The 20417-nt window shown below is 45.7% G+C and overlaps 1 protein-coding gene across 2 annotated transcripts in view; it reads right to left on the bottom strand.

The window, feature by feature from the left end:
• The window catches only part of MYOT (myotilin), an 801437-nt gene that overhangs the window by 219624 nt on the left and 561396 nt on the right, over nt 1-20417 (bottom strand). Inside the window, exon 13 of one of the 2 annotated variants that reach the window (XM_086931487.1) lies at nt 9724-9767. In XM_086931487.1, the coding sequence (XP_086787613.1) occupies nt 9724-9767 (44 nt within the window). Of the gene's footprint in view, nt 1-9723; nt 9771-20417 lie in introns of both variants that reach the window. The other variant, XM_086931486.1, reaches the window with a different exon arrangement.

Below are 20417 nucleotides of genomic sequence, written 5' to 3'. Positions count from 1 at the left end.
TGCCCTAACCTCTTCCATAGTGACTATGTCTTGTTTCCTCCTCCTTCTTCCTCAACAAACTCAGAATGGCTTGGTGCCTATCCATGCCCCTCCTTTTAAGATCAGAACATCCTATACATCCAGTGTGCAGCTAGAACACAAACTTGCTTTGTCTCTGCATGAAATGTAACACCATATAAAGGGAAAAAGTACAACACATTCCTGGTATGTCTTTCCTTACGTATTAAGAAGAGGCCGCGGGGACGGCCACAGCTAGGCAGATATGTGCGCTTTGCTCCATTGTGCATTGCATCTGTTATGTTGTGCCAGTTTCTATGGAGCTTGATGACCACCCAAGGCTTCACGGTCTTCACATTTTTGTTAGTGTAAAGTTATAAATAGTGTAAGAATGGGAAAGGTTTTTCACAGGAATGTGTAATTATCAATAAAAGTTAGGACTCTGTGAGTGTTTCCTCGTTTGCATCGTTAACTCCCACGACACTAGCCTGGCAACATCCACTACTCCTCACCTTGATATCACTTTTTAATAAAAAAAACTAATGTATTGGCATTTACCTTTATATAAATTATTCGTTCACAGAACCATTTAGCAATAACATCACACATTTCTAAAAATGAATGGTAGGGAGTATAATATTTTGGCCTGGCATGCTTTATGCAATAGCACATTATCTTGAGTTTGGTCCAGGTACCCACCTTGGTGCCTGGAAAATCATCTGCCAACCCAACAACTCAGGCACAATGCCATGGTACTCCATCCTGTCTGTGCATATGTTGGTATGTTTGTTAGTGCACCCAGGTGACTGATAAATTGGGATTTCACATGTCATGCAGGGGGCCATTGTCGCTGCACATCCCACCAGGATGGGTAGGTCCCACCTTAACCAGTTCCTAGGGGTGCTAGCAATGCCCCACCAAAATATCATTTAAAAAATGTAATGTGACTCAAATATATTCATGTAAAGTAAAATACTGTGATGGCAAAAATATTGTGGGACAGAATTTTGCGGTAATTCTGTTGTTTTTTTCCATTGTTTTATATATTTTTTTTATAGTGGTCAATTATCTCGTTTTGTAATTATTTTGTTATGTTTTGTCACTTTTTGTGTTATAAGTAATTATTATTTTAATATTAGTTATGTGTAATAATTTTTTGTTATAGCTTGCTTGATTTTTACTTTGGTACTATATTTATAATGTTATTTTCTGATTATATTTTGATACATGTATTTGTTGTTGGGTTCGTAAGGGAGCAGGGTAGGACGTTTCATTAATATATTTTATAGTTTTTAAGTGTAGTTTAGTTTTTTTAAATTTAAATGTGTTAATTTAGTAATTCATTGTTTAATGTACATTATTTCTGTTAATTATTTCTCAATAACATGATTACATAACGTTGTATTTGTTTTAAATGTTGATTTAAACTATTAATTGTTTTAGTTAGTAATTGGTTAATTAGCTTAAATTACTTATTGATTTTAAGCAAATAATACTTAATATAATATTGTTTAAAAAATAATTGTGTACAATCTTTTTAGTAGTATTTATTTGGTGGGTGTTGGGTCTTTAAAGTAGTGCTCAGAGTGTTTTACATAGTTATAATTGCTAAATATATATTTTTTTATGGATTTCTAATTTCAATATAATCATCATTTTTAATTAGTTATACACATTTTATACTGTACATTTTATAATGTAGAATTATGGTATATATCTAATATATTAAAAGAAATTTAGTTTGCTTCCTTTTTATGTATATTTCTTTTTAATTTCGGAGTGGGAATAGTAAATCTTCCTATTACAATGTCCAACCCTTTCCCTACTGTTGCTTATATTGGAGTGGGAAGAGTAAATCGGACACCTCCGAACATCAAAGCTTTCCTTACTGTTTCTTATGTTGGAATAGGAAAGGTAAACCTGACTTCTCCAAAGTCCACCACTTTACCTACTGTTGCTTACATTGGAGTGGGATTAGTAAATCTAACTGTTCCAGCGACCAACAGGTTTCCTACTGTTGTTTAGGTGAGAGTAGGAACAGTAACTGTTGCTCCAAAGTCCAACAGTTTTTCAACTATTGTTCAGGTTAGAGAAGGAATAGGTTGGAGCGGGAATAGTAAATTTGACCTCCTCAAAGTCCAACACTTTCCCTATTGTTGCTCAGGTTGGAGTGGGAATAGAATATCTGGCCCCCTCCAAGGTCCAACTCTATCCATACTGTTGCTTACATTGGATTGGAAATAGTAATTGTGTTTTCTATCATTGATTTGCTTGGAGTGGCAAAGGTAATTTTGACCTCACCATAGTCCAACACTTTCCCTATGGTTAGTCAACTTGGTGTTGAAATAGTACTATTAACTCCTCAAAATCCAACACTTTCTCTACTGTTGCTTACATTGGAAGTAAATCGGACCCTCCACAGCCCCGGCAATGTTGCTTACTTTGGTGTGTGCATATTTAAATTTGACGCTGTCCAAAGTTCAACACTTCACCTTACAGTTGCTTACATTGAAATGGGAATAGTTAAATCTGACGCCTCCAAAATCCAACAAATGTCCTACTGTTGCTCAGGTTGAAGAGTGAATAGTAAATCTGCCCGCTCCAAAGTCCAACACTGTACCTACTGCATAATTTAGAGATGGAATACTGACTTTGTCCCCTTCAAATTATAATTCTTTTTTTTTTTAATTGTATTGCATTTTTACATTTATTTTTTGTGATTTAATGTTAAAAATTATTTTAGTTGTAGTTTTGTATTGTATATTTTTGTTTTTGGGAATCAGTTAAGTTTCAATAATTTAAAAAAATAATAATTTTATTACATATATGTTTTTGATATACATTTAAATATGTTGTTTCTTAAATTATTTTTTAATTAGCATTGTTATTTTTGATTTTATTATTAATCTTTTTAATAATTTTATTTTTTTCCGTTTCATGTTTTTTTAAGTATATAATTTAATGAAAATTTTTTTGTTTTAAAGTGCATACATAATTTTTAAATTGTACTTTTTTAAATGCAATATCATTTTAAAGCATAATATATTTTTTTAAAGTTACTATAATAAGCTTTTAAAGTTCGTTATCCTTACCTCTTTAACCCCTTAACCGCGGGCGGGCGTAATTCCCCTCCTGTGCGGGGGGAGAGGGGCCGCGTGCGGTGCCGCGGTGCTCATGACGAGCCCAGCTCGTCATGAGGCACAATGCAGCTGTGCTCATGTCGAGCTGGCCTCGTCATGACTCCGCCCACTCCCATAGAATGTCCGCACGGGTGTGGAATTCACCTCGCGGGGGAGTGGCGCGGCCGTTATAACGAGCCCAGCTCGTCATGAGCACAGCTCCACTGTGCCTCATGGCGAGCTGGGCTCGTCATCAGCAGGCAAGGGGTTAATGACAATATTTTGGGCCAAAAAATTGTTTTTGTCAATATTTTTGTACTTAACATAATAAGTAAACAAAGCCAATTTTTGTGTTTTCAATATTTTAATGTCGCAATATTTTTGTGTTGCAATATTTTTGTTGTCAACATTATGTCAGGCAACCATACCTATCTATTTGTGTCTAGGTCAGAGGAAATGTGTAACAAGCATTTACAATGCAATAGTCTCAGCATTATTAAAGGTAGAGCTATTGGCATTGCTCATGACATTTTTTTTCTTTTTTTTAAAACATAAATAAATGGTATTGTCATTTACAACGACAATAGGTGAGCATTAGAGAGTAGTAGAGAGTATTTGCGGACACAGAGCCACACACACACACACACATAGAGCGACACACACACAGAGAGCCACACACACACACACACACAGAGCCCCCCACACACACACACACAGGGACCCACACATACACAGCACTTAAGGCGGTGTCCAGCCTGTTTCTAAGCACTTACCATTACAGTGCATAAAGGGCAGGAGACCTGGCGCGGGCAGACAGCGCAGTTTAACGAGGATCACACATGTCACAAGAGTTCATCTCTGGGGGACAGGACGGGGCGGTGGGCGCTTTACCGCCATCGGGGGCACTTCTTGGGATGGGAGGGCCTAGAAAAAATAAATATGGGCAGATTTGGGGCATGGCAAGCATGGCACCTGGTTGTGCCCTACCAATAGTTTATGAAGGAGATGTGGCCACACGGCCAGAGCTGCCAACTCTCGAACTAGGAACCAGGTCCGAGTCCTGGCGTTTGCTTAACAGCCTGTGACCCTGGGCAAATCACTTGAGAAAAATAGGGGGAAAAATTGACTGTGATATTGTGTAGTGTAATCTGATGCACGTGCAAAGCGCTCTAATGCCCTTGGGTCAAGTTTGCGATTTAGAAATCTGCAAAGAGATACGCCCAAGAGTTGGGGCGGGTCCGTACACACTGCTTCCTGTCTGACCCTGCGCAAGGATCACGGACTGTCAGAGATGGGGCTGGGGAGGGGTATCCGAGGCAGACAAGGCTGCCGCTTACAGTCACGCCTGGAACTCCTTATAAACGCTGCATCAAAACATTGCAATATTCAAGCTGACTGCCTCAGGCAGTGCATTATGGCGTGCTTTATCTCAAGTGGCCTCAGCAGCCGCTCTCAGCCTCACTTTACCCGGCTTCCCAGGAACATGCTGCCGAAGAATCAATGGACGCAGGAGCGACCTGGGAGATCAGTGGATGCATGAGGATCTGGATTTCCTCGATCAAAAGCGGAAGGAAGGGGTGGCAACGCCCGAGTTTGAAAGCTGCTGCTGCCAAAATGTGGTGAGCCTGGGCAGTCGGGTAAAGATTCCATAATGGCAAAAGATGCAGTGGCTTCTGTCCCTGGGTCACAGGCCTCCATAGCGGACATCTTCATGGCAGCGGGAGGGAGGGTGGGAGGGACAAAAAGACCTCTGCAGTACTGGGGTCTCAGAGGGACAAAGAAGAGGAAGTGAACAATACTTGAACAAGGCTGATCATCGGGAGCGTCGGAGTGAAAATCATTCAACAACAACAAAAAAAATGGCTGCCGCAAAGGTCCGAAATTTTCGGAATCGGTGGTGTGTTTTTTGCGGAGTGACAGATAACGTCACAGACAGAAAGGACGCAAAAAACACGCCCCCAAATCCGAAAGAGACGGGGCTTGAACTCAGTGACGCCCCTCTCCTCCAATGGCTGGCCTCCGTTTAGGAAGCCAGCCAATAGAGAAGAGGCGCAGGTTCAAGCCCCCTAACTAGAAGACATAAAATCTTCGGACCGAACTGCGCAAGCGCAGCCTACGGTTCTCGACCTAAAAAGCAATAGTGAGGGATCATTGTTTTTCCTCCATACAATTACTTACCCAAGTGTATGTCGAATTCCCTCCTAAAATAGTTTTTAATTGTGACATCACCAGGTAGTATAAAGAAAGTCTCCTTGTTCTTCGCCACATTGAGTGCAGTCCAGGGAGCTGATTCAACCAAAACATAAGAACTTTAGGTGTGCGAGGTAAATTCAGAGTAAATATTTGAGTTGAACAATGTGGAATGGTTGGCAATAGCAGGCTTCAGTGACGCCACCTTCGCTTCTTTCCATTCCTCATCTGTGAGTGATTACACATCACCCTCCCAGGAGCATCTATGGATATCAAACATGTCAGGTAGGTAACTCCCCAATGAGCAGTAAGCATGGGCGGAAAATCCGTTTAGCTCGCGGATTTTGCGGATTTTCGGTAAATTCGCAATCCGCGAGATTCGCGAATCTCCCGCAAAATCCGCAAATCCGCGAGCAGCGGATTTTGCTCGCACTGTTCGCGTGAGTTCGCGGCTTCCCAGTACAACTTCGCGCCCCGCGAATAAGTGCAAAATTGCAGAAATACGATCTTAGGAAAACTGAAACTACTTACCAGGTTCAAAAGTTCAGGCTCATCATTAGTAGCCATTTCCTGTAGTGCTTCCTGAGGGGCCCCTCCAGAGTTCAGTTGCCAGTTGCAACTATTATGTGACCCTGCTCTGAACCTCAGAATAGTTACACATATGCCACAAAGGTCCTGAATTACAGCTAAGGGAGACAAGCAGGAGCCAAGCTGGAAGTTCAAATCCATTAATCAGCCCCTAATTCATTATTGTCAGTTGGGGCAGGGCAGGTGTTGTAACTAATTTTGCAACAATGAAAGCACTTAGCAAGTGCAAAAGATCACTAATCAGGAAGCACTAAGGAAGCAGGTGCCAGCTAAAAAAATATTCTGTGACACATTAATCAGCCCCAAATTAATTCAGGTCACTTGAGGCAGGGAAGGTGTGCTTGCGTTGCCACAATAATGTACACTGACTGGACAACCAGAGGGTGCTGTGATGAAACAGGGTGGCATGGGTGGGCCAGAGGGTGGCATGAGTAGTCAGAGAGTGGCAGTGGTGACAGAGAGTGGCAGTGATGAAGAAGAGTGTCCCAAACAGGCTGGACACGTAGAAACAACAAGTTCGCGAAACTTGCGACCCGACAGGTAAGTTCGCGTTTTGCGAAATTGTACAAAACCCTCGCGAACTGGCAGAAACCCGCGCAAACACAAAAAAAAAAATCCGCAAATTCGCGAGAATTCGCAGATTTTGCGGATTGCGCGTTCGCAAATCCGCAAAATTCGTGAACGCGAGATTCGCAAAATTCGCCCATGCTTAATGAGCAGTAGAAAGTTGAAATCATTTTTCTCACCAGGTTATCCATCAGCAGTTTTGTCTCCAGTGGGTAAAATCAGGAGACTCTGCAAGATCTTTAACGTATAGTGTTAATGCAGGTCCGATCTGGAGATCCATTGACTTTTGTGCAGATCATAGTTGGTTTGAAGACAGCCTGTCTGGGTCTGGACTTGGTCCAGTATGTTGTCCATTTATATTGGAGTCTCTTTTGTGAGTTTATCATGCCACCTGATACTCCTCAGGGCTCCCGTTTTAACCATATCACAGTCGGCGCCACAAGGAGAAGGTGGATTGGAGTCTCTTTAATATAGGAAGTGCAATGGGGGATGTTCTGCCTCTTCCATCTCTGTGTCGTATAGCCTGGATCTGCCAATCAATTATAATACTTAAGTGGTAGGAGTTGTAGTACTAGACCACTTCTGCTGCTCCTATGCCTTTATCAAAGTAAGACCGGCAGCCACTGCGATCAGTGAATGCCCCAAAGATTTGTGAGATATATCAGTAATTCCTGAGGGATATAATATGGGTAATTTTGAATCTGATATTGCAGGCCGGATATTGAAATAATCTTAAAGAGGTATGATCACCCATCTGGGATATTCGGACCAATATGCCAAGTCACTTTGTAGTTTCTTAAGTTGGAGTGTAAGTTTTCATTCCTTGGCCAGACATGTCAATGGTTATGTATACAACTAGGCAGTCGAAGCTATCTTTAGAGATCTTTGAGTCTGAGTCCCAGCTTAGTCAGTTGAGTTTGAAACATACAGACTTAAGACATATTGCTTTCAGGACTGGAGACCTATCTGTAGAGCCCTGAGACCTAACCACTTGAATGTTGGAAGAACAGGAGTAAATTGGGGGAGTATAGGCATACTCTATCTACCACATCCGGTGACCACTTGAGGCCCCTGAGTCGGGCGTTGATTCGGATCCATTCTGCAAAGGGCTCTATTGTGATGACAAAGAGCAGTGGAAGAGTGGGCACCCCTTACAAGTTACCCTGCCTATTGGAATGCATCACTCTGTTAATCTGGACTCTCATCATCAATTTGATATGATTGGAGTATAGGCATACTCTATCTGCCACATCTGGTGACCACTTGAGGCCCCTGAATCGGGCGTTGATTCGGATGCATTCTGCAAAGGGCTCTATCGTGATGAAAAAGAACAGTGGAAGAGTGGGAACCCCTTACGAGTTACCCTGCCTATTGGAATGCATCACTCTTTTAATCTGGACTCTCATCATCAATTTGATATGTTTGGCACTTATATCATACGAACCTAAGGGCAAAGTTTGCATTTTCTAAGATTGAGAAAATATATTTCCACCCCAAAGAGCAAAATGCCTGACCAAAGTCCATCATGGGAAGCACCAACAGTCCCTTCAGTTTTCTAGCCAGAGCGAGAGCGTTGGTGTGAAGGGGTTTACTAGCCTTGTGCATGCACTTGCACAGTTAGAAAACAATGGGAAACTCCGGCTACTACACATAGCCGAAATGTTTCCATTATTGCCAATAATTCGTGTGCAATACATATTTCGCACACCTCTTTTTAAAGCCGGTGGAACAGCAGTCAAGCAAATACACAGAAACTGAGCACAAATTACGTTGCCATTAATACATTTTTGATTACCCAGAGCACAGGTCCTGTGCAAGCCAAACTTCAGAATTCTGAAACATAAGAGCCTATTAACATGTGTCGTCATTGGACTTGGTAATATGGATGAAATACTTTGCCTGATGCTGCTGTTGAAATCTAAAGGGCCTAAATATGAGTTTGGCGGGCAGGGTACTCGACACAAAAGTATACCCTGTCTGCCAAATCCTTCGGCTATTTTTGAGTTAGTCAGACCACTAGGTTTCTGACAGCGGTGTCCCCCTAGATTTGCTGTCGGAACGGGAACATTACACCAGCAGGCTGACGAAATACGGCTATTTAGACCCAATGGTCTAATAGTTTGCAACCCAGTTCGGGACTGCCAGTTAAAACCTGGTGCTCATGAATACAAAAAAATGAACTCACAGAACTCCCAATGTGATCTCACAATACAGCAAGTGGCAGTCCGTCAAAGATACAAACATATGCTCTCCACCACCCTGACTGGTGGCAGGTTGCCCTCCCAATCCTAAATCAGGTCCTAAAGTGTTTTGACAATCATGTGACTGATATCGGAGGTCGTTAGGCACAGCACTGAGGGATGCCAGCTGGCAGGACTTCAGCTTTAGGGGGTGGATTAGAAATATGCTGACCTACTATCTTTCATGACCCATCCTCACTCAGCCCCGCTATTCAATAATTGGTAAAGACCCACTCCCCAACTACATGTACCAAAACACGTTACATGCTGCCACCAAATATTACCAACATTTTTATATATCAATATATTTCATAACGTTCCAAGGTGGCTGAAAGCCAACATGATGGGGTGATAAAATGCACACAATTAATTAAATAAAATCATGTTCAAAGGTTTTTGCTAAGTTTGGGTTCTGAAAATCAAGTTGTGTAAAACAGGAAGGGCTCAAGCTAGCAGTACACAGTAATCCATTGTATCAATTTATGTCCACAGGTAAAGTACCTATTCAGGAACTCTGTCTAATTAGTTGACCGCTTATGAATAATGAGTTACTGGAAATAGGTTCTTAAACAGCACTGAAAGGTAAACCACCACCATTAATATAATTACAACATGGAACATACATTGCGTGGGGTTTTTTGTTCGTGCAGCTGTTCAGTCACGCGAGTCAATGCTCTGATAAAAAACGCTTAAAAATGATATTTTATATTGTAGTATGCGGTTTTACCAGTTTATTGCTCTCTTTGTATCTTAATCGTGTTTTGACATCTGGTAATGTATTTTATCTCATGACAGATGTCTTTCTATATTATCTTATGGCTGTTCAACGTCGAATAAAGAGATTTAAACGAAACGAACGATGAGTAAATGCAAGTAGGTTCTTAAACAGCAATGAACTCTTAACCACCACCATTAATATCATTACAACAGTGAACATTTCTTTTCATTAGCTAAATCAAAAACCTGTGATTTTGAAGTCTGATAAATAATAAGGAAAAAATAAAACTGCACACATTTCTTACCAGTCTTGTGTTGTTTGGCCGGGTGTTGCTTGAATGTCGGGGCACTGCTATTGAAAAAATATAAAATAAGTGCCACTGTAATGTATATGACTTAACCGAAAGGATGCACACATTTATTTACACATACTGTCAAGCTTTGAATTTCAGGCTAAAAAAATTATGGTAGTTGCATTTATTCATGATAAACTTTTTTGGTAAATATAAGAATAAAGGACTTTGTGTGATATAGTGTGCAGAAAGATAGGCATGCACGTTTCAAGAATCTTGTGATGTGTGTAGTTTCTTCACCATGGATAATGTGGCACTAGCTGCTTTCATTGTTGGGCTATTAAAACAGACGGCCTACAAGTACGGAATCCGTGTTTTTTGGGTCTTGAAATTTCCTGCAAACACTCGGTGTGCCCTTCATTGTGTTTCCTGGCAATTGTGAGTCAATCATACTAGAGTGGTTCTGCAAGGTTCACTTTTCACAAGTTCTATTACAACAGATTATTGCATTGGTTCCTTCGGGACTGTAGCAAAACGTGTAAACAGACTAAAGCTAGATAGGGTGCTGGAAAAACAAAACAATTTGTGCACCAAGTTTGCATCTATGCTGACTCAAAATGAAATTGGAGATGCATGCAATTACTTCCCAAGTAAAACAGGAAAATATGTGAACTTATCAACAATGTAATCATCAAAGGTATGTATTATGTAGGATTATCCTTGATAAGAATGAAATTCAAATCCTAGGATTCCTACCATCCATCAGCCTGAATGCACACCGAGGTGTATGGTAGTGCAATGGGGGTGGGGGGCGGCTCAGGCGGCAGCAGCGCAGGGGGAGCTGTGAGCACCTGGCGGTGACAGATCCAAGCACTGTTGCGGGCGAACTTGGGACAGTACTCTGTAGTTTCCCTAACCAGGGGTGAGAGCCTGATCATCAGACGCGCTGTGACCTACCTGCCCGACGCAGCCACGGAGTTCGGTGACGCTGCTACACAGTCCTTGCTGGAGAGGGCCCCGCCACCCCCTCGGAGAGCCCACCTCACGCTGCTGAGGCAGCGCAACCAAACGGTGAGTGGGGGTTGCCAGGGACTGCAGGGGCTTCCCCTGGAGACCAAGACGCTCCTGCCGCTTTGTCGTCCCGCTTCCTCCCTGCGGTCTCTGCGGGTGGCATCAGGCTGCAGATGCTGCGGGCCCGCGCTTCACATGCGGCCCCCACCAGTGCCAGCAGTGGCTGCAGCGCAAAAAGGGAAACATACGGCAGAACACTGGCCTCCTTCGCTCTTGCTCCGAACGCTTGCATGCGGCCCGGCTCAGCTACTTAAAGCACAGGCCCATGCACAGTCCTCGGTGCATGTGCTGACCACTGGGCCCATCACTGCAGGCACCACAGGGACAGAACCACACTTTCCTGCTGAGGCCTAGGTTACACTCTCACCCGCAACGCCGCAGAACGAGAACTAAGGGTAGCCCCAAGAGTAACGCAGGTCAGGGCTGCACACCCTACTGGCAGAGAAGTACTGCACAGCCACGCAACTTCATGCCGGCCTAGATTACTACTGAATGCGACGAGTACCCATCATCACCACCGCCACTCCGGACCTTCTCTTAGTCTGCGCCGCCTGCTACATTTCTACGATGCTGCCTCTGTGACTCGTGGTGAGAACCCGCACACCAAGCATTCGACCCCAGTAGCCTTCACACCCTAGAGGGTCCTCTGCATAATCGCCATCAGAGCCACTTGACATCTTCTCTAACCAGTCTGTTGTCACACAGAAACCAATATGAGGAGAGTCAGCAAAAGGCGAGATACAGAGCAAAAGGAGCCAGCGGAAGAAGATGCTGGAGAGTCACGAACACACACAGGGGCTCGAAGCAACAAGACTGCGACCCAATACGACATATCGTTATACGACATCCTGCAGGCCATAGAAACATCACTGACGGCTGTAGAATCTAAAATTGACACGCTCCGGGAGGATCTGGGCCTACTATGGGCAGATCCCAGGAAGCTGGCCGACCGAGTCACGACAGTGGAAGGAGATGTCAAAGACCTGAAACCGCAAGTATCCACGTCCACCCACAAACTCACTGACATCGAAAAATGGTGTATGTGCTGGAACGGCTAATCGAGGATGTCGAAAATAGAGCAAGAAGCAATAACATCTGAGCCACTGGGCTGCCAGAAAAAGTCGAAGGGAACAAAATGGGGGCTTACCTGGGGAGAACTGGACTCGCATTAAGGTGGCAGCGGAGGGCCTATCACCATATTTTGCTCTAGAACAGTCTCTGGGAATAACGAAGAACTCAGTAGTTGTCAGACAAATAAGGTGGTAAACTAACGTATATCATATGCATACAAATATACCCCAATTTACTTGATGAAGCAGGCTGAAAATATCCTCAGTGAAAATATACTGAATGGTTGTCAAAACGAGTTACTACACTCGTGAAAGTTCCACAAAAAAAATATATATATATATATAGTTCAAATGAGTCTCATACAGAAGTTAGCATTAATCCTTGCTCTGACTGGAAAGGCTCAGGAAACCAAAAGCTTTCAGTTGGCACCGATACTTCTCAGAGCAGAAACTCTTACCGCTGTGCTCAGGAACTGCCACCGCAGAATAAACGTGGCTCTGCCTACCGGGTTTTCTTCATGAATAGGACGAGCTCCGAGAGATACCAGAAGCTCCCAGAGGGTTGCGCTGCTCACTGCACGCAACAGAAGGGTCGGAGCTTAACCCAAACGAAGTCCACAGGAAAGCGCTAAAATTCAAGCTCAGAATAAGCCTGAACCAGCGCAAAAACTTAGGGCTTGGAAATAGCGGAATTCAGACGACGAAACATAAACACGTCTGAACCGCCGAAATGTTCAGTTGAAGTGCGCCGCGTATTAAGCGCACGAAATGGCCGACTGTTTGTAGAGGCTAGAATGCTGACTTCTGTTTGTGATGGCACAACCAGGAAGTATTTACGTAAGCTGATCCACGGTTGTATTTCTCCCAAGAAACTAAAACTCAACATCTTTTAGCGATAACCGTTGACAATCGCTGCCTCCAACTCCAAACAGGGAAGGGAGAAGCTTGCATTGAATTTAACCTGAAAGAAGGTTTGGGAATCTGCCTACATATCTGAAACTGGGATCTGACAGGCCGTGACAAAGGAAGCGCGCTGCCTCTGTACTTCCAGGGAGAAGTCCGGGAAGACCCGGATGATGCTGTTATCAATTTTGAGTTGACCTTTGAGTCGCGCTTGGCTCAGCACATGATCCCTGTCTTTGTAGAAGAGGAGGTGAGCCACCACTGGTCAAGGTGACCTCCCAGGCAGGAGTGCCCAGGAAGGAACTCTTCCACTGGAGGAGGCTCGATGAGAAAAGGAGAGCGTGGTTGCGGCAATAGCATCCCTGAGCCCTGCAGGCCCATGGGGCACCTCCTCCCTATCAGGAGATGAACAGAGAGACTCGGACTCTGACACCAACTCGAGCACCATGGGGTATGCCAGCCAGACCCTACCAGAAGTGACTCCCAGAACGGCGGATGACTTGATCTAATGGACACTTAGCACGCAAGTATCAGCTGGAAACCTGAGTTAGGAAGGTGAGGCACCCTGATTAGGGGCTGATTGAGTACGGGAGGGGCCCAAGATGGGCACGATGTGGCCCAACCACTAGATGGGGGGCACCCATGGGGCAGGGGAAGGCTTTCCTTCAAGCAATCGTTAGCCCAGCCGCCACCTGAATGTCTGACACTTGTTTGTTTTTATGTAAGAGCTCCGTTTGGATGGCGGAGTGTTTTCTATTTGTCCTGGAGAAGGGTAGTTGGGGAAGTTCTATTGTTTTAAGTTGGGGGCAGTGCTGTCAACACATACACTGGGACATGAGCTGCAGAGGGAACGTTCACTTCACCCAGAGTATGTCGCTGGAAGCAAAGCAGGGGCAAGGGGGACAGCAGAGGTGGAGAGATTAATCTGTAATGCCAAATCAGAAAGTATATAACCTCCTCTCATGGAATGTCCGGGGGATGCACTCCATGCACAAACACTACAAAATGTTCTCCCATCTGAACAGGCTTGGAATCCATATAGCTATGTTGCAGGAAACGCACACATTGGCCTCTGAGGGGCGGCACTACACTGTAGACGGAGAGGTCAGGCATACTATACTTCATTTTTGGCATTTGCCAAGGGGGTCCTGATATGGATAAGGGCTGGTGTCCCCTTCCAGCACACCGGACACAAAGTAGACCCAGAGGGCCGTTATGTAGGAGTCACAGGGAGACAGGACGGCAGGATGTCATGCTGATAAATATTTATGGCCCGAATGCGGAACAAGGGGCTTTCTTGAAACAACTGTCTGGGACTTTGGCACCATACATGACGGGGTCCATCATCATGGGGGTGGGGGGGTTTAATTGCATTGCAGATCCAGATCTTGACCGGTCCCACCCACTACTCCTGGATGCCCCGGTACATAGGACAGCTAGGATGTTCAGGAACTGGCAGTCTCACTGGGGCCTGGTGGACACGTGGAACAACACACACCCACTGGACAGGGAATATTCCCACCTCTCCCATGTACATGACTTGTATGTCCGCCTAGACACCTTCCTATGCTCACCCGACATGCACGCACGGCTCCACAACATGGAATACCTCACTCGAGCAGTGTCAGACCACAACCCTGTGCTGACTCAACTGCATTTGGGGGCCCAGCAGCAACCCATTCCCACGTGGTCCCTTAAGCCCGACTCGAGGCCCTAGAGGATCAAGTATTTTTACATGAGATCAGGGGTCATATTGTTACATATTTTGCCGACAATTCACAGTCCACAGACTCCAGGCGGACAGAATGGAAGGCCTTTAAGGTTGTAATTAGGAGGTGATTGTTAGAAATGGGATCTCCGGATGGACAAGGCTCGCGCCAAAGTCAGTCAGAGACCACCACTCTAAGTCAGGGCAAGGGAGTTACACACCGAGACAACCCCATCTCACCCTCTAGGCAACGTGACGCGAGCAGCAAGGCTAATCTCGGAGGCGATGTGTAAAGCGTTTGCGGGCGCACCCAGCAACAACACCCAAGGCCCACCACAAAGGAAACTCCACACAAAGTTATATATAAAAATAGAATTTGTATTATACAAAACACCTTAGATAAAAACACACACTTTACAATGTGCCAACAGGCACAGGCAGAATTTACTGGGGATTATGTACAGGACAGGGCCACGTGGACCACTGTTAGGGATATGCACTTAGAATTAGAATACTTGTTGGAATTAGCACTTTGTAGGAACATTAGTACTTAGTACATAGAACGTATAATGACTGTAGCACCAAAATAGTACATGTAGCACACACCCAGTAATTATTGGTAAAGGTAAGTACCAGCTACGCAACCCTAACCACCTAAGGAAAATCACGCAGGGAACCAGGACCTCACTAGCAGGACCTATAGAAGGAGAAACAACCACCTAAGCATAAAACACATAGCAAAGGGAAAGAAGCCAACCACATGATGCATAAAAACACATTCAGAGGTGCAGGAAGAACAATTGCGCAGAAATCACATTGGCAAGTAAATCACAAGTTGCGCAAGGTGCACATAGGCACAACACCAGCACTGTCCCTGAGGCCAACTGGACTTTCAGGGGCTAAAATGCCATCAGTCCAAAAGTCAGGAACAAGCCTAAAAGTGGCAGCTGCCCACTAAGTGCTGGGCAGCTGTGGAGGCAATGGGAAAACACGCGCTGGAGCCTCGTGGGCTCAAGAACAACAATGGGGCCAAACACAACGTGGGAGCCTCGTGGCTCTAGCAACAATGCTGTGCCTTTGTTGGAGTCCCATTCGGGGAACTCAAGATACACAAATGCCCCCTTGAGCCTCGCAGGCTCTAACTAAAGAATGCCTATTTGCGTTAGAGCCTCTTGGGCTCTAAGAAAGAATGCCCCGTTGAGCCTCGCAGGCTCTAAATAAAGAATGCCCCACTCATTGGAGCGGCCCTCTGGCAACCGGGGCTGCTCTGCGAACAAAGAGGAAACTGCCCCCTCGAACCTCGCAGGTTCGTAAATACAAATGGGTGGGTTGAGCCACTCGGGAATCGTAGCACAAATAGGCCCCCCCGGAGCTCTTCAGACTCTTACTCACAGGGGCCTCGCTCTGGAGGGGCGGGGCGGGCACCGGCAATGTGCCCCGACGCTCCCCCCTCCTATGCAGGCACTCACCAGTGGAAGGACGGCTGGAGGAGGAGAGCTCCCGCTCCTCGGGGCTCTCGGGCGCTGCGGTCACCGGATGGCTCCGCTGCAGCACTCCTAGGGCGGCTGCACTTTGCTTGGTGCCGCGGGCGGGACTCCTCCTCTCCGGGGTCTCGCCGCTTCACTTCAAGGCTCTTCCCTCTTGATGCAGGAGCACGGGGTGGGCTCCCGTCGGCTTCCTGTTGTCCCGCCCACAGCCTAGCTGACTTCCGGTTCGGGCGCCGGGCGGCGGTAGGGACAATCGCTGGCACAATTTACGGGGCAAGTGAGGTGTGGGCATCCTTGGAAGTGGAATAAAAGCGCTACTAAGCGCTTAGGGGAAAAATAAAGCGCTCCCAGCGCCATAAGTAAAACACAGCACTCCCAGGCGCTATAAGCAAAACAAAGCGCTCCCAAGCACTAGTGGCAAGGTAAAGCGCCCCCAAGCACTAGGGGCAAGGTCCAGATCCAGCAAAGTTCTTTTAGGCAGGCAGGGGGGCAAGGCTGGGCCCAGAGCCAGCTCACTGAGCCTCCAGGCAGGGAGGCAGTTCAAGTGGTGGTCATCCTGGCGCTCAGCAACAGCGGCAACCCCCCTCAGATAGGATCCTGGAAGAGAACATTTTGCAAGGGGACACAGCCCCTTTTTATACATTAAATCCCTTTGTCTCAGGGTGCAGGGTGGGGGAAAAACCAGTCGCAGCTGGCTTTGGAGTACTTTGTTTTCCTCAGCCACCCTTTCCATTCACTAGGCAGGCTAGGGTCATTAGACGCACCACGGGGGCAGAGACATCATTGTGTGGGGAAAGCCCAGCCCTATTCAGGACCCGTGTGCACCCCTCCCTCACATCAACATGCTAATCTCTCCACTCACCACCGGGGCAGACCCATCCAGACTCCTGGAGCCAGGCTGACCTAGCTCCAGCCAATCACACGCCAGCACCCTTACTACACACACACACCAATGCCTAGAAGTGGCACTTCCACACTAGACACATTCACGCCGCACACATCATTGCGCAGCATTCAATCTCACGAGTCCGCAAATACCAAACTCGAGCCTGCACTCCCCACACATCAGGAACTAACATGGTCACAGACATTCCCCATGCATTCCTATGGGAGGGCAGGCCAATATCACTACACGCACGCACTTTACCCTGGGACACAGGGAAAAATTGTGCGGAGACCAAAAATCACTACCACGGATTACCATTCAAAAGCAAAAAAGTTTAGGGGTGAACCTGCCAGAAGGGCCAAGTCCAACAGTGATGCATGGCTCTATCAATCGGGGTACGGCAAACACTACCCCCAGATGTAGAACGGGCTGACTGAGTGCTGAGGGAGGTGGAACTCTGACGCCCAAACTAGCCCGAACTCCGCCCAGTAACTATTAAGAACCCTCTTTGTCAACACCTATAGGTCCTTTTGAAACGTCATTTAACGCTACTAGAACGTAAAGTTCCCTAACTTGCTGCGAAGTTGGGGGTACTATAAGTATGTGGAAGATCGATGTTAGCAATTAAGTTGTCACTGTCTAATGACTGATACTGCCTTTGTATGTCGCCTATACATGTTCATTTCTTAAGGGCATGGCCGTCATTTTACAACAGTTTTTCGAAATATAACTTGGTTGCCATAGAACTTGAGTTATGAAGAGGCAGCCAATGTAGTAGCCTAGATATTACCTTTTTACTAATACATCTATGTGGTTGTTAAAAGACCCCTAGCAAGGTCGGGGACGTGACAATTAGCCGAATTGTAGTTTTCCAACTAAAGGGATGTTGTGCTTGTGTGTAAACGCGAAGAAGAAGGGAGTTAGTTGCACATACTGCAGGGATAGCAACTAGTACCCTAAGAGCTGATAGAAGGATAACAAACTCAGATAACTGGGTTTCAACTTCGTGCGCATGTATGTTCATGTATGACGATTAGAGCATGATGACAAATAACAGGATGTCAGGAGAGGCAGAACACCATAATAAATTATGGTTTGTTCAACGTTTTTCCTTTGTAGAGCGGTGCCTCCTTTCCCCTGAGCTGTTGCCAGGTGAGGTGAGGTAGTCTCCTCAGAAATTCGAGGTAAGAATAAGTGACTGACTTCCAATGTTGGAGAAAGATAGATGGCAACGTTATTGTCACTATTCCAATAGTTTTGATAGCACTTTATTGATTTTGGTAATGAACACAAATGTGGCAAACAATTTTTCTTTTCTATTTTAGAGATACCTCTGGGTATATGAATTTGATTGAAGAAGGATTGTACACTCCATAATACAGGTGAGCCGATTGGATCTTTTCCAACCGCTCTAAGTGTACTTGTATTAATTAATTTATTATTTTCATTTTTTGCAGTAGCAATATTTTGGTGGGTCCTGACGATGGCATAGGGCAGATTGGTGTCAGGGCGTGCCGAAACATGTTGACTACTCTATAACATCAGACAGCTATTTGTTTAAACTGTCTTTTGCACTGTTTTTAGCTTGGATTACGGTAGACAATGATAAATACAGGGTCTGTCGTGATTCAATTTTAACCTCACATATCACTGATGCACTGCACTTATTTCCCATACACTCCACAGCTCTTATCTGATAGTCTAGATAGTTATCATCTCTTACAAGTTGAACAAAAACATCCTTGGGCTCCTCCATCATTATGATGGGGTTGTAGCCTTTGAGTCACTAGGTTAACTTCAAGAGGAGACCCACATTATGAAGCATGTCACCAAATTGGTGAGTGATGGGAATCCGGAAATGTAATGAATATTTCTTTATTTGTTATGCCTAGACATTTTGGTTTTTGTTCTCCAAAACTTAAGAGTGTTTGTAACTTCATTGTAGACCCTTGGATATTCTAGGTTTGTGGATACTGTTATATTGGGGCAAGGTATCCAGGCAGGTCTTTAAAGATTGCCTCTGACCGTACTGAAAGTTATTTGTGTTATGCTGTACATTTTCACCACGCTCCCGGTGTGGATATAAGGGGCTTGGTTCCGGGAGCTGGACTCCGGCCTTTCTGCATTCGTATGGAGGGCGGGCCGGGATAGAGTGACCCTTAACACACTGAAAAGACCATGGTCAGAGGGGGGGGGGGGGGGCTCTCGCTGTGCCTGATATGGAGGCATACTACCTGGCAGGGCAGTTGCAGAGATTCACGCAGTGGGTGGCGGGGAGCATAGACCCGGATAGGGGGTGCCTACGAAGTGATACGAAGGTGCTGGGGTAGGTGCCTTCAGAAAAATAGGACAAGATGTCCATATTCACCGGAATTAGCAATGACACTGCTAGGGGCCCTTCCCCACGGGGGACAATGAAGGGAGATAGGTGGATGGGTACAGGCAGGAGCCACGAAGGTGGGAGATCTCTACCGGGACGGGGAAGTAGTTTCCTTTGAGCAATTTAGCACCGAATGGGATATACCACAAGAGCATTTCCTACTCCATAGGGCAGTTATGGGGGCCATAAGACGACATTGGGGCACGGGCACAACTGAAACGCAATGACACACCACCTGTGTGTACATAGGTCTCACAGTGGGGACTATAAAAGCTGTCACGTGCCTCTACAGGGCCATAGGACGAGACGCCATACAGCCACTGGACCGGGTGAGAAACTAATGTGGGGACGACATTGACAGACCACTGGAGGACAAGGACTGGGAGAACATACTTGTACGGCCAACCAAAGTGTCCCGAAAAGCACATTTTATCCCGATTGGCTTTTATATACTTCACCGAGCATACATAACCCCAGAACTTATTGATCGATACTTTGCTAGAGAGGATACCAGATGCCCGAGATATAATACACAAGGGGTGACTTTTATTCACATGATATGGAGCTGTCCACCCTTGACGTATTACTGGCAGGAAGTGACATGGGAGACAGATAGAATAATGAAGAGGGTAATCCCTTGCACACCTGAACATGTTTTGCTTAGCCTGTTCCCACACACTGCCAAAACTAAGACCACGGACAAGTTCCAAGATATTGCCTTCATACTTGCGAAGCAAGAAATCACTAGCAGATGGAGGAATCCAGACGGCCCTAATGTACACACATGGAAGCGAGAGCTGGTGAAATGGGCTGGATGCAAGGGCAGGGTCTTGCTTAGAATTGGGAGACGTGGAATAGGCAAGACGGAAAGAGCTTGAGTGTGGGAGGTGCTGATGGAAGACCTGAAGAGAGATGGTCGGACATCTGGAGCCTCCACTCCAGAGAGACAGTCACAACAGGAGAACCCCCAGAGGCCAGACTAGGATGGAGAACTAATGCAGATCCTGGGCGATGGGGACATATAACATCTCTACGCAAGGGAGGGCCTGGACCTGGAAATAAAGCGACTGCGAAACACAAAAGCACACTGCAAGGTGCAGAGAAGGGACTTACTGGGCTCAATAAATGCAGTTAGGAGACAACAGTGCGGAGCAGGAGGGGGAAGGGATGGGGTAGTTACCTTGTTGAGGAGGGGCAGGGG

Source organism: Lissotriton vulgaris, chromosome 7, assembly GCF_964263255.1.
Source record: "Lissotriton vulgaris chromosome 7, aLisVul1.2, whole genome shotgun sequence".
Lineage (NCBI taxonomy): Eukaryota > Metazoa > Chordata > Amphibia > Caudata > Salamandridae > Lissotriton > Lissotriton vulgaris.
The sequence above is the reverse complement of the archived record's forward strand: the minus strand, read 5'-3'. Positions and strand labels throughout refer to the sequence as shown.